This window comes from Vidua macroura, chromosome 2 (genome assembly GCF_024509145.1).
Source record: "Vidua macroura isolate BioBank_ID:100142 chromosome 2, ASM2450914v1, whole genome shotgun sequence".
Taxonomy (NCBI): Eukaryota; Metazoa; Chordata; class Aves; order Passeriformes; family Viduidae; genus Vidua; species Vidua macroura.
This window is the reverse complement of record NC_071572.1, coordinates 48,612,227-48,625,901: the sequence shown is the minus strand read 5'-3', so window position 1 is coordinate 48,625,901 and position 13,675 is coordinate 48,612,227. Positions and strand designations below refer to the sequence as shown.

General features: G+C 49.5%; 1 protein-coding gene across 1 annotated transcript; it reads right to left on the bottom strand.

Moving 5' to 3' along the window:
• Positions 1-6,118: 6,118 nt before the first annotated feature.
• POU4F1 (POU class 4 homeobox 1) lies at positions 6,119-8,225 on the bottom strand. Its single transcript, XM_053970950.1, is given in 8 exon segments — positions 6,119-6,184; positions 6,186-6,337; positions 6,340-6,381; positions 6,384-6,664; positions 6,666-6,725; positions 6,727-6,989; positions 6,991-7,170; positions 8,014-8,225. Coding segments are annotated over 8 exon segments (1,167 nt in total). The 5' UTR covers positions 8,137-8,225.
• Positions 8,226-13,675: the final 5,450 nt, after the last annotated feature.

The window sequence follows — 13,675 nt, the reverse complement described above, 5'->3', positions numbered from 1 at the left end:
CGGGATCCGCCCCGTGCTACAGCCCGTGCGAGCGGCAGTGTCAGTCGGCCTTCTCACCCAACGAGGCACCTTGGAGTCTTTTATGGCTCGCTTGTGGAAATCAGTGAGAAGTAACAATTTTTCTTCAACGTACCAGGGCCGAGTGTCTTTTAAAAATTTATTAATTTTTATATAAAACCTTTAAAATACTTTAAGTACAGCGTTTAGAGTGATTAACGTCTTAAGATGTCATTTTTTAAAAGTAATTTCCCCTACCCCCCGACTGCCTGATAAATTTTAATTTTATATTAAAACAAAAAGAAGTGTTTAACCACTTTTCCCCGGAGTTAGAGATGCTTTGGTACACTTAGGTAAGCAAGCTGAAGGAGTTAAAAATTAGTTCAAAGGAGGACGTCTGCTTTCCCAGAGGGGCTGTGACTCCAATTTGGGAAGCAGATTTTGCATGTGCAGCTGTCCCTGAACGACCAGCCACGGCGTGCTCCCGAGCAGGGCTGCGCTGCCGACACGGCCATAAACCCGCACCCGTGGAGGGACCGGGCTCCCTGGCCCCCTCTGCCCGCGGGAACACCGCGCTGAGTCCGCCTCAAAGTTGCATCTTAAACCAGCAGGCGGAAGGGGACTCGGCGGGGGAGGGCGAGCATCCCGCGGCGCCTCCGCCCCCCGCGGAGCAGGAGGCGCGGTGGGGACCCCGCACCGCCTGCCGCTGCCATCGCTGGTGCGGAAGAGAAGGCGGAAAGTGCGCGCCTGTGCCCGCGGGCGCTGCCTGCCCTGCCCGGCACTGCCTGCCCCCAGCCGCTGCCCGTCCGCCCGCCGGCGGGGCTGGGGCCCTCCGGTGCAGGCGCTCTTTCTGCTACGACTTCTTCTTCAAAGATTTATATGTGACATCTTATTTTAAATTAACTTTTGAGCTCTGGGTTTCATTCATCCATCCACGCACCCACCCACCCGCTGCCTGCCTATCTTGCTACGATGCGAAGAGACTTGCTTGCAGTTTTACCACCTCGGTCTCATCTCTGGGACCTATATATTCAGCTGACCTATATGTTCATCCACTGCTTTTCTCCCAAACCGAGCCTCCTTCAGGTGCGAAGGGGTTGCAAAGGAGGAAAAAGAAAAAGCTTCCCAAAAGCGGAAGGGGAAAGGAAGGGAAGGGGGGGGGGGGGAAAGAAAGCGTCGTGCAGCCTCCCATCAAGCTGTCTTGACAACAATTACTAAAGTTTTTAATTAGCCTCTTGTTATAATTCATTTTATTAATTTTCTAAATCTCAGTCCATGAATTATTAACGGCGGCCCCGTAATTGTGTTTGCAGCGGCGCACGTGATGGCGGCGGCCCCGCCGCGCCGCGGCTCTCCCCGCGCGGGTCCCCTCCGCGCCCCGGCTGGGGAAGGGGCCCGGGCAGCGCCGGGCCCCGCTATTTTATCAACTCTTAAATAACATAATTACCGATAATCAGACCCTCGTCTGGCAGGTGGAAACAGGTTCCCAAGCGGATTAGAATTCTGCTGCTGATCTTTTAAAAATCAATTAGGCTTGCCTCCGCTTTGGAATCAGCAGGTAAATATAATAAAGCTTAAAAAAAATAGCGCCGGCTGAAAAGCGAGATATAAATAACTGGAGGGATTTTAAATCGTTTGGGAAATGCCAGAATAACACAGGGCACCACCGGCGCTATCAAGCTTTATGCGCTCGAGTTCGTCAGAGTTAAAATAATTATCTTTCGACAAATCTATTTCTCTTCAGAGGAAAGGGGTAACACAAGGAGGCAGGGAGGGAGGCACATAAACCATAAAGTCAGTGCTGTAGGACACTTCATTCTCCTTCTGGGAAGCCTTTTTACTTGTTGAACCAGGACCGAATTAGTCTTAATATCACAGGAGAGTAAAAATCAATACGACCGTGGCAGTGGGTGTCTGTTACTCACTTATGATGGCCTAATCTAAGTTGAAAGCAAGCGGAGAGCAAGTGTTAGGCAGAAATTCCGGGAGCCAAACCGCGTCTAGCCGATTTAGGATTGGAAAATCACACTAGGAAAGCGGCGAGATATCTCGGTTGTGGAGAAAAAAGCCATTCAAGTGGTGACAGCAGCGAAACGTTCATCGGCAAGGGGCACGGGCTGGAGAGCAGGAGTCGTCAGAGACACCGCCCGGCCCCTGGCAATGGGAAGTGGGGGGATTTCTGTATCTTTCTGGTCACAAGTGGTTCTTCTCTATGCGAGAAGCTGCATACTGTTGGGGAATAAATGCGGACATATGTTCTGCCTCTTCATCTTTTATCTTACTTTTTTCCTCGAATGCAAAAGTTTTATTAGTCCTTAGGTTAAACCTTATAAACTAACTCTTTCTTTCTTTCTTTCTTTCTTTCTTTCTTTCTTTCTTTCTTTCTTTCTTTCTTTCTTTCTTTCTTTCTTTCTTTCTTTCTTTCTTTCTTTCTTTCTTTCTTTCTTTCTTTCTTTCTTTCTTTCTTTCTTTCTTTCTTTCTTTCTTTCTTTCTTTCTTTCTTTCTTTCTTTCTTTCTTTCTTTCTTTCTTTCTTTCTTTCTTTCTTTCTTTCTTTCTTTCTTTCTTTCTTTCTTTCTTTCTTTCTTTCTTTCTTTCTTTCTTCTTGGCATTTATTAAAAGGGCCTCACGAGAATTTTGTGGGTTTATGAACTATTCGGATTTATCTGACAGAAAGCGGGACATTTTGGTTTTGCACAGTTTCCTACCATGAAAAATAGGAAACTCTGCAAAGCTTTTATTTTCACCATCTGTTTTATTAACATACTTTTTTTTGTCTTTGTACTCGATAAGGATTGTACTTATTACAAAACAAACTCCTCAGCTTTTCAATACATACATCAGTCATTACTGAATGATACAAATGTGGTATCGCTTTCAACATTTCAATCATTTGGGGCAGATGAAAAAGAAAACCCAACATTTGTAATTATTTTTATTTGTTCATTCCTGACTCTCCAAAAAATGATATCCGGTAATACTTTTCTATAAAATAATATTCTTACAAATGCATTTATTAAAAATTCTGATGACATTTCAAGTTAATAACAACAGAAACAAGTCAATTTCCGGTGGACGAGATCTATGGGTTTTTTTAAAAATACCTTTAGTGCTTATTTTTTAACATCAACAGTTGTTTAAAATCACAGCTTTTTTTAACGTATTATTCTTTTCTGAACATCACGTGTCTTGGTTCACAGATTTACCGGCAAAATTAAAAAGATTTGGCTAAAATATGTCTACAGAAGAAATAATCCTAGCTATTAAGTAACTTTTTACATTTGGCATCTGATCTAGTCACAGGTCATCAGAAAATAGAAAGAGGTTCTTTGATCACTTGAAGCAGTAGGTGGCATCCTATACGTTCCTAATGAACAATTGCATTCACAACATAAGGAGAGATCAGTTTAGGATTTTCATATTTATTAACCCAAAATAAAAATAAAGTATCTTATTACATAATTAAGTGCAATTAGGCCAGTCAGAACAACATATAAACCTGAAACCACCCAAGCTTTTCTTCTTTATACATATTTTGTAGGTGCATAATCCTTTCCAGCACACTGAAAAGAAATACTTCAGAAGTCCTTCTTAAAATTTTACTTTGATTTATATTCTGCAGTTATAGAATAAACTTCAAGAAACACACGCAGCTAATATATAGTTAATTTTATTCAGAGCACCGATTTTCACATAAGAGCTATCTCAAAGTAATGATTTCTGGATTTAGCAGAAAAATACATCTCTCACTATTTTCTTTTTGGTAGAATTAATCTTATCATCTAACGGCCATACCTTGAATTTGCTAGCCGTGGAAATACTTTTCTTTTTTTTTTAAATGCACCCAATAATGATAATAATAACTATTCTGTTTTTACGTTTGTTTTATTTGTAAGTATGCTGGGACACATCTCCCTGTTGTATTTTGGCATACAGAAATATTTCTGATAGAAATTAAATAGAGTAAAGACACAACCAAGGAGAAAGCTCAGCAAACATACATGGACAGGTAGATTATTCAGTGAGACATTTCAGGATCCACACGTGGTTGCAGTTTGTAACCTTGTTGTTGTTGTTGTTTTGTGCATTAAAGAAAATATTTACAATCGTCTTTCTTATCTTTTTTTTTTCTTTTTTTTTTTCCCCTCTTTTAAATCTAAATACAAGAACGTGACAAGAACGTTTGTGTTTTCGGTGAAAACAGGCAGTTAAACTGTGAAATTACACCATCCACAAAAGATTCTACCAGAAGCTAGTCTATTTAGTGCTCAGTTTCAAAATGCATAGAATGTTTGCGCTGCAAACAATGATACACAAAATAATAATAAAAATAATATTAATAAAATAAATAGATAAATAAATAGATAAATAAATAATATCGAGACTTTATCACGGATCTTTCTATGCCTTTCCCCCCTCTTTTCTTTTCCTTTCATTTTTTTCTTTTTCTTTTTTTTTTTTTTTTAATTGTTTTCAGGTCATCTCATGCATAATTTCAGTCTATTGATTGTTTTGATTTAAACGGAATGGTATTTTCTTTTCAGAAATTCTTTTTTTATTCAAAAGCCTCAGCAGTCTCTCGGCAAGAGACAGAGTCAGAGATGGCTTCTGCACGTCATTCCCTTTTTTACCTAACAAGCCCTGATAATTTTGTTTGTTTCCAATCCTAGAGATATGTAGCATACCTTGACGATTATTAGCAATACCAGCATCGTTATTACAGAATAACATCATCTCTTCCAATCCAGGAGACTGTGATAGTGCAAATTGAACCCCACACACCCCTTCCAAAAGCCTTCCTCCACATAACGTTTATGATATACAATAAACGACTTTTAAGCCCAAGTGGTTTTTTTTTTTTGTCGTGTGTTTGTTCCCAGCATGCACATCCCTCAGAAACAAATGTCATTTCAAACCCATCACCGGTGATTTCTTTTGCCTACCGGGTGCAATAACCTCCAGCCCTTGGAGGAAACCAAGGGAGGACCTTAACCTAAATCCAGCAGATTTGGTGGGGATGCCGGGGGGCATACGGTTGGGAGCAGCGGGGAGGGAGGGAGGAGAAAGAACATAGTTAACCATGAGCCTTAATGAGTCTGAACATAGTCTTTTGGAGAGCATCCCCGCTCTGGCAGGTTTGGCATCTGCCTCCAGATGCAACTCTGCAGAGAGAGGGACCTGTCTTTGGACACAGCTGGAAACGCAAACCACGCAGGCGAGGAAGGAGAGACAAAGGGGTTGTGGAGTAACTTTTTTTTTCCCTTGCTTTCCTTGAGCTAGCTCGGATTATTGAGGCAACAACAGAGAGGAAAAGGACTGCTCCCTAGCCTCGAGGGGCCGCTCCCCCGGTCTCGGCCTTGCCCCGCTCTCACCGTTCCCCCGGCACAGACAAAGCCTCGCGCAAAACCGCGTTCGAAGGAAAATAAAAAACAGGGAAAAAAAAATAAACCAAAGAAAAATAAAGATCAAAACAAACAAACAAAAAACCCAAACCCAAGCCAACTAAAGAAAAAGTTCCCCCGCACCAAACCACCTCTGTCCTCATTCATTACTAAGCCAGGGAAAAGAAAGAAATGCAGAAAGTAATGAAAAGAGACCCAAATCAAATGTAGCATCATCATCACCAACAGTTTCGCCTTCCGGGTTTGTTGGTCGTTTTTTTTTCCTTCGGAAAGTTGTGACTTAGGTTTCTCGGTTTGTGGCTGTTGCTGTCACGGCATTTATTGGTGTGTGTCTGTGTGTGTTTACGCTTTAAGTTGCTCTTTCTCTCGCTTTCTGTCGGGGGGTTGGGGGGCAGAGAGGGGAAAGGGCCGCAGAAGTGACCCCCCTGGGCTTCTAGAGCGTTTTTACCGCCTCTCTCCTCTTTCTTCTCATTGGTGTCCCCGGTGTCTTTTTTGTTTTAATAATTGATAGCGCACCCCCCACGAACGCACGCCCCCCCCCCCCCCCCCCCCCCCCCCCCCGCTCTCCCCGAGTAGTTCGCGTTTAATTTCTGCATCGTCCCTTGGTCCCCAGGAGCCTCCCACGGCGTCTCAGGCGACGGTGGCGGTGCGTAGGCATTCCCCGCGGCCCCGGCCCGGCCCCCCGGTGCCCCCGATGCCGGGGCCGCCCCTCCCGCCCCCCTAGTAGGTGGCGGAAAATTTCATCCGTTTCTGCTTCTGTCTCTGGTTGCAAAACCAAACCCGCACCCACGTTCTTTTTGAGGTCCAATTTCTCGGCGATGGCGGCGATCTTTTCGGAGGAGGGCCGGGGCTGGACGGCGAAGTACGCCTCCAGCGAGCGCTTCTCCGGGGCGGCGATGGAAGTCCGCTTGCGCTTCTTCTCGCCCCCATTGAAGAGCTCGGCTTGTTCATTTTTTCCCGCTGGGCGCCCTCGGCCTCCTCAGCCAGGCCTGCAGGATGGGCTTGAGGGCGATCATGTTGTTGTGGGAGAGGGTGAGGGACTCGAAGCGGCAGATGGTGCTCTGGCTGAGAGAGCCCACGCCTGGGATCTTCAGGTTGGCCAGCGCCGAGCCCACGTCGGCCTGGGTCACCCCCAGCTTGATGCGGCGCTGCTTGAAGCGCTCGGCGAAGGCCTCCAGCTCTCGCGGGTCCGTGTCCGAGTCGCAGATGGAGGCCAGGCCGGCCGCCCCCACCACCGCCGCCGCCGAGGCCACCTGCCCCGCGGCCGCCGTGGTGCGCGGCCACCAGCCCCGGGTGCGGCAGCCCCGACGGCATGTTCATGGCGGCCGGGGTGCGAGAGGTGGCCCAGGCCGTGCATGTGCGAGTGCGGGTGGGCCGAAGTGGAGATGAGGCCGCCGCCGCCCCCGCCGCTGCCGCCGCCGCCCCCGCCCGCCGCCGGCCCCGCCGCCGCCGCCGCCCGCCCCGTCGTGCCGCCGCCGCCGCCGCCTCCGCCGCCGCCTCCGCCGGGCATGAGCGCAAGGGAAGGAGAGGTGATGTGGTCGAGGAGGTCGCCGGGCTCCAGCGCCTGGTGATGATGGTGGTGGTGGTGGGTGATGGTGCGCCAGGGGCACGGTGGAGGTGGAAGTGCAGGGCACACTGTTCATGGTGTGGTACGTGGCGTCGGGCTTGAACGGGTGGCTCTTTCCCTGCGAGACGGCGATATCGACGGCGGCCAGAGCCTCGGCCCGCGCCAGCAGGGTCTCATCGAGGCTGGCGAAGATATTGCTCTGCAGCTGCAGGAGACACAAAACAGAGCGGGGTGCGGGGAGAGGAGGGCAACGGGGCAGAGTGGGCAAAGTGCGGAGGGGGAAGGGGACGGAGGGGGACAGCGTGGGGTTGCGGGAGCGCCGTGGAAAAGGAGGGAAGTCGAGGGAGGGGAGAGAGAGGTGGGCAAAGTTAGGGTGACGGCCGGGGAGCCGGCAGTAGGATCAGCGTGTAAGGGAGTATGGGATCGGGGGCAAGAGCCAAGAGATTGGGGGAAGAGTAGTATAGCAAGCGACAGCCCGGGGAAGTGAGGGGAAACAGGGGCATGGATAGAATAATGGAGGGATGGGAGAGGGAAGAGGCGAGAAGAGGGAGCAAAACAGGAAAAGAAGCAAAGAGTAGAAAGGTAAGGAAGGAAGGGGGAATTGGAAAAGGAGAGAAGGAAGGAATGAAGGGAACAAATAAATTAATGAATTAAAAGGGGGGGGGGAATGGAACGAAAGGAGAAGAGAAGGGAGGAGAAGAAATGGATCTGTAACTCTCAGCTGGGGAATTGTGTCAAACACAAGAGCACATAAAACGCATTCCTTTTCAGAGGCCGAGTCATAAAAATTAATACAGAAAGTGGATGAAGTCGGAGACTCGTGTGAACACCGCTTTCAAAAAAGATCACAGGCGCTCAGATGATTGCAGAGGAAGACATGAAAAAAACATTAAGCGCCGCTTGTCAAAATGTGCCTCGCAGCGGTTTTTTTATTAATGCACATACACATACATGCAGTATACAGAAAAGAGAGAGAGAGAAAGAAAGAAAAGAGTGTGCGTGTAAGGGAGAGAAAGAAAGAAGAGAGCTGCAGATGTCTGTCCCTTACCGGTGGAGTTGGTAGACATGCTCTTCTTATTGCTTCCGAGCTGGAGTGTAGAGAGGGGTATTTGTGCTCAGGTAGGGTGGGATGCATGGCAAAATGAGGCTGTTTGCTGTTCATGGACATCATCTTGAAGGCTTGGCATGTAAATCCACAAACACTCCTAAAGTCGGGGGAAAAGTGCTCTCCGGGCTCTCTCCTCCCGCCGGGGGAAGCCGCTGACAGCGGCGGGTGGCGGTGGCGGAGCCGGTGGTGGCGGCGGTGCCGCAGCGGACTCTGCCCCCGCCGCCGCCGCCGCTGCCGCGGTGGCCGAGGCTGGGCTGGGTAGGCGAGCGGGCGGCAAGGCTCCCTCTGGCCCCCGCCGTCTCCCTCGCTCCCTCCCTCACTCAGTTCTCTGCCTGCCGCTGCCCGGCGCCGGGCGCGCTGCGCTGCGCTCTGCCCGCACCTGAGCCCCGCATCCCGTGGCTACCGCGGGCGGGCTCTCGCGAGAGCGCGACGGCTCCGGCTTTGACAGACATCAGCTGTCTCCCCCCCTTCCTCCTCCTCCTCCTCCTCCTCCTCCTCCTCCTCCTCCTCCTTTTCTCCTCCTCCTCCTCCTCCTCCTCCTTTTCCTCCCGCCGCCCCCGGTCCTTGCCTCTCCGCGCCTTGTTGCATCTCCCGCAGCCCTCGCCCGTCTCACCGGGGCGGCGGCGGCGAAGCCACTCTTATAGCGAGCGGCACCGAGCAGCGGGCGGCTGCGGCACCTGTGGCTGCCACACGTGCGCGCTGCGCGGCCGCCAGCGCGGCCCGGGGCGCCCCGATGGGGCGGGGATAGGCGGAGTGCGGGGCTGGACGCTCCTTCCCTGCCGTCGGAACGGGGCAGGGAACCGGCCCGGCCCTCGGCACTGAAACACAAAGGTGCGCTGCCCCCTCCGCACAGCGGAGCTCTGCAAAGAAAGGGGCGTCTCCGGCCGCTCCCCGCTCCTGCCGCGAATTGTACACCGGCTCCTTGGAGAAGACGGACGGCGGCAGATATTTGGTTGAGCCACTCAGAGGCTATCGTTTTCCCTGTAATTTAATTTCCCTCACCCCGTGTAGTTTTATTGCACCTATTGCTGTGCCAGGCGCCGCGGGTGACAGCCGCTGCACCCACGCGGATCGTGCGTGTGCGCGCTGCACGGGCAGCGCCGCGGAGGTGAGACTGCATCTCCTCCTGCTGCCCAGCCCCAACTCCTGCTCGGTGGGAAAACCCAAGTTACATCGGCGTGGCCTCAAGCAGAAAACAATAACAAATTTCTTTCTTTCTTTTCTTTTTTTCTTTCTTTCTTTCTTTCTTTCTTTCTTTCTTTCTTTCTTTCTTTCTTTCTTTCTTTCTTTCTTTCTTTCTTCTTTCTTTCTTTCTTTCTTTCTTTCTTTCTTTCTTTCTTTCTTTCTTTCTTTCTTTCTTTCTTTCTTTCTTTCTTTCTTTCTTTCTTTCTCTTTTCTCTCTTTCTCTCTTTCTCTCTTCCTCTCTTTCTCTCTTTCTCTCTTTCTCCTCTTTCTCTCTTTCTCTCTCTTCTCTCTTTCTCTCTTTCTCTCTTTCTCTCTTTCTCTCTCTCTTTCTCTCTCTCTTTCTCTCTCTCTTTCTCTCTCTCTTTCTCTCTCTCTTTCTCTCTCTCTTTCTCTCTTTCTCACTTTTATTTTTTTTCCTTTATTTCCTTTCTCTCTCCCTCTCTATTTTCTCTCTTTCTTTCTTTTCTCTCTTTCTCTCTCTCTTTCTTCCTCCCTTCCTTCCTTCTCTGTTTCTTTCTCTTCTTTCCCTCCCTTTTTCTGTGGTTTATCCTTAGAATACTCTTGCCTTTGAATCAAACAGTTGAGGAGTGACCCTGTTGGTATTATGAGTGATTCGGGATTTCTGTCCCGTTTTAGAGGAGATTCTATTTTTTTCTTGTAGTTGCTTATGAAGTCGGAGGCAAAACTACGGAAGGAAATCAATCTGCTACTGCGCCTGTGAGATTAGTACGAATCCTTAGCGAGCGGCCCAAGGTGAATCCTGTCTGTCCCTTGGGGCACTCTGGAGCCGTCCCTCGGTGACCGATCAGATGCTGCCTTGCTTGTTTCAGCAGGACTGCAGGCAAGCAGGAAGCGGGAAGAGGCAGCAGGGTGTTTGGATCAGGAATGTGACAGCCTGGGAGTGTGCATCGGAATTGTTCCGTTTCTCCTGAACGCCTCTTATTTATGCGCATAAACATAGCCGAAAGGTTCACGCAGGAAGACACACACGCGCACACAACAGCACCACCACAACCCCAAGTGAAGATACATTTGTCTTCATAAGCCTTTCCCTAGCTCACTAGCCAGTTCAGGAGGAAGGAGGGAACGTCTGCCAATTACTTTTGCGAGAGGAGCCAGGTCTCCATCCATTACCGTGTCCCTGGGGTAGCAAAATGCAACTTCTTCTCTGAAGGGGGTGAACTTGAAACTGGGATTATTGGGCTCTCCTTATTTATCGAAATCATTGTATCAGAATCCACAAAATCATACCTTATGTGTATTTATTGACTTTTTTTTTTTTAAGCTATGACTTATTCTAGCTACTTCTCAGCAACAATCCATTGTAAAGGAAAACCCTGCTGGGAAAGCGATGGGGAGGAAGAAGGAGATATCACGGTTTTTCGCCAAAGTTACTGAAAAGCGCCCAGATCCAGGAGCAAGGCCCGAGCCGAGCAGGCTGCCGTTCCCGACCATGACGAGATCCAGCCAAGAGCCGCGGTGCTCCTGGGCTGAGCTCGGCGGGGGCAGGGAGGTGGATTACGGGGATCACGTCCTCGTCCTGTGGAGAAAGGCATGGGATGCTGTTCCCTCTGGGATGCATGGGTACTTATCAGTGTGCCTCTGCACGAACCCCACTCTCCAGGATGCTATCAGACCAAGTTCATCAGGTTTCCCGAAGGAAAACGCTGAGAGAAGGGAAAATTGTGCAAGCGGTGGCCAAGGCGGCCGAGGGGAGGATTTCTAGGCTAAGAGGTGACCTGCCTTTCTGCCCACATACCACCAGGCACTTGCTTTGCCTTGCAGGGTCTTTAACTTCTGGGCTGGCAGGGGCTGGGTCAGAGCAGCGAGGGCAGGCAAGGAGTGCAGACAGCCAGGGCAGGCAGCCACCAGAGGAACTGGAACATACGGCTATGGCAGATGCTGCTGGGCGAGACCTTCTCCTTGGCTGGAGGAACATCAACCCCCACTAGTACTTTTAAAACGACCCCTTCTGCTCACTGGCTTATTTTTTAAGGCCAGAAAGGCAGAGAATTCAGCCTTTCTCCCACCTCCACCCCCAGCGCTAGCCGGAGGCTGAGAAGGTGAGGACCTTTAGGAGTTCTAAGAGTTCCACCTCCGAGGTGTCTTCTGAACCCTGGGATGGGGGTGGGCACGCCGTCGCCGCAGCTTGCGATATGCATCCTACTGGATTCTCCTTGGGGGGGAAGCAGTCCCTACCGGCTGGAGACACACCCCCTGTTAGGGGCTTCTCGCTCCATCACTGAAGCCGCCCGGGTCGCGGCCGCCCGAGGGACGAGGGTGACGGCGTGCGGGGGAGCGAAGCCTCCCGACTCCGGGGAAGAGGCGGGCTGCTGCCGGCTCCTGGGGCGGCTGCTGCCGGCCCCCTGCCCGCTCCCCCCTGCTTCCCCGGAGGAAGATGCCTCCTTAGGGAATTGCAGCCAAGCCTTCCCTCTGTCTGATCTTTCAGGAGAGGGGACAAGAAGGGCAGGAGGGGTTTTTTGTGGAGCATCGTTTGTTCTGTCCCTTATCAAGTCCCGGAGGAAAAACTTTTCTTCTCTTTTTTTTTTTTTTTTTTTTTTTTTTTTTTTTTTTTTTCCCCTCAAGAGCTAAAGAGCTAACTTTGGGCTAACTTTTAAAGCAACGCTAAAAATTGCAGCCTGACCATAACTCCCGCTACTGAGGTGCTGCAGCCGGTCCCGGCGCCGCCGCTGCCCTGCTGCTTGCTTGGCCACACTGAGTGCAGGGGCTGCTGCCCGAGGGGGTTACCCGGGGGCCCGCCGGGAACCTGCACCCCTTGTCACTAGTCCCCGATGGCCCTCCTCTCCCCGCCACACACTGCCAGCTCCCCGGGCAGACGGCTTGAGCCAGGCTCAGAATCGCGCGGGCCTGGTAATAGATTTTATTTTAATGTTCGCTGTTGTTTCTATTCCTCGTGGGTACGCCCAGCCTCATGAATACTGATGGCAATAAACTCGCAGGCTTTGAGGAGCGAGTTCATTGGCGACACGACCATGTGGTAGCCCTACATTTATGGCCCGAGATGCTCAATAAAGCAAGGGAGGCACATATATATACACATTTACTTGTCTCCCGTAGTTTTCTCCGGCTTCAAATGCAAGAAATAGGCAGAATTCCTTAATTGACTGAACTGCCTATCTCGAGAAAGCAATAATGTAACCCCTTATTCCCACAGTGAAACGATTTATAAATTAATTACTGTAACCCATTGTATTTGATTTCTCTTTTTAGGATTCCCCAAAGATGAATATACTAAAGCGTATGATATTAACTATTAACGTCTGATCATAGTTTGCTATATATCCCGACTTAAAGAAAATAGCTAATGTGGATTTCACCGCTCACTCTAAACCCTCTGGATATTTTCATTTCAGCAAATGTTAGCTTTACACTTTGTAGTCGCAGTATTTGTCCTACCCTGAGTGTCACTGGGAGCACTGAGGCAAAACCTACAGTACACGTGTTATTTGGTGAAGTTCACAGAAAGTCAATATCCCATTTAATGTAAAAGCTATTTTCCCTTTAAATGATCAAAATTAACCTTCAGAAGGAAAAAAACAAACCCCACAACAAAACACAACCAACCCTTTGGGTGAATGCACAAAAAGTATTTCCTTGTCTTAATGAGAACTTTCCTTACATCAGCAAAGACCTGCTAATTACTGATGTACAAGCCGCAATAATTGCTTTTGCAGCCAAAGTGTAAAATGTTGTCATATTAAAAATTGAAACACTTGATGGTGATTTAAGTCCCAAGGTAGTTCACAACGTCCCCTTTCGGGAAAGGAAGGAGACCAGAGCAGCTAGGGAGAGGTCCGGTGGAAAACACTACAGGTCCTGTTAGTAGTAAAGTTTCTCGGTCTTTCTTTCAAGTGATGCGGAGGAATTAAAACGCAAACCGAGAAACCCCTCCAGCAAAACATCCCAGACCCTGCTCCCTTGCAGCTCCGCTCCATGGGCAAACGGCTGCTGGCTTCCACCCGCGTCCACGATCTCTCGCCACGTTTCGGGTGGGGCAGCCGGAAAAAGCAGCTTTCCGCCCCCGAGAGAGGCACGAAGAGCGCTCCGAGGGGCCAGGGGTCGGTCGCCAGCCGCGTCTCACCGCGCCCCGAGGTCCGCTTGGCTGCCCAAACGGGGACCGAAGCGCTCGGCTCCCCCCGCCCCCCCGCGCGAATCAAAGCACCTTCCGAGGGGCTGGGAAGTAGTTGCCTTGTCATGTAACACATTGCCCTGATTTATTATAAAATTTTAACGAAATCATGCATATTTTAACAGCCTTTAATCACTGCATGAAAATTTAATTCATGAACTGTAGCGCGTTTAAATAAATGAAGTGTTAATTCATTAGGATTAATTAATTTGTTAAAGGATTGTGTGCAAGGTTAAGGTGGAAGAAAAACTCTTTGTTGGTTTCAAG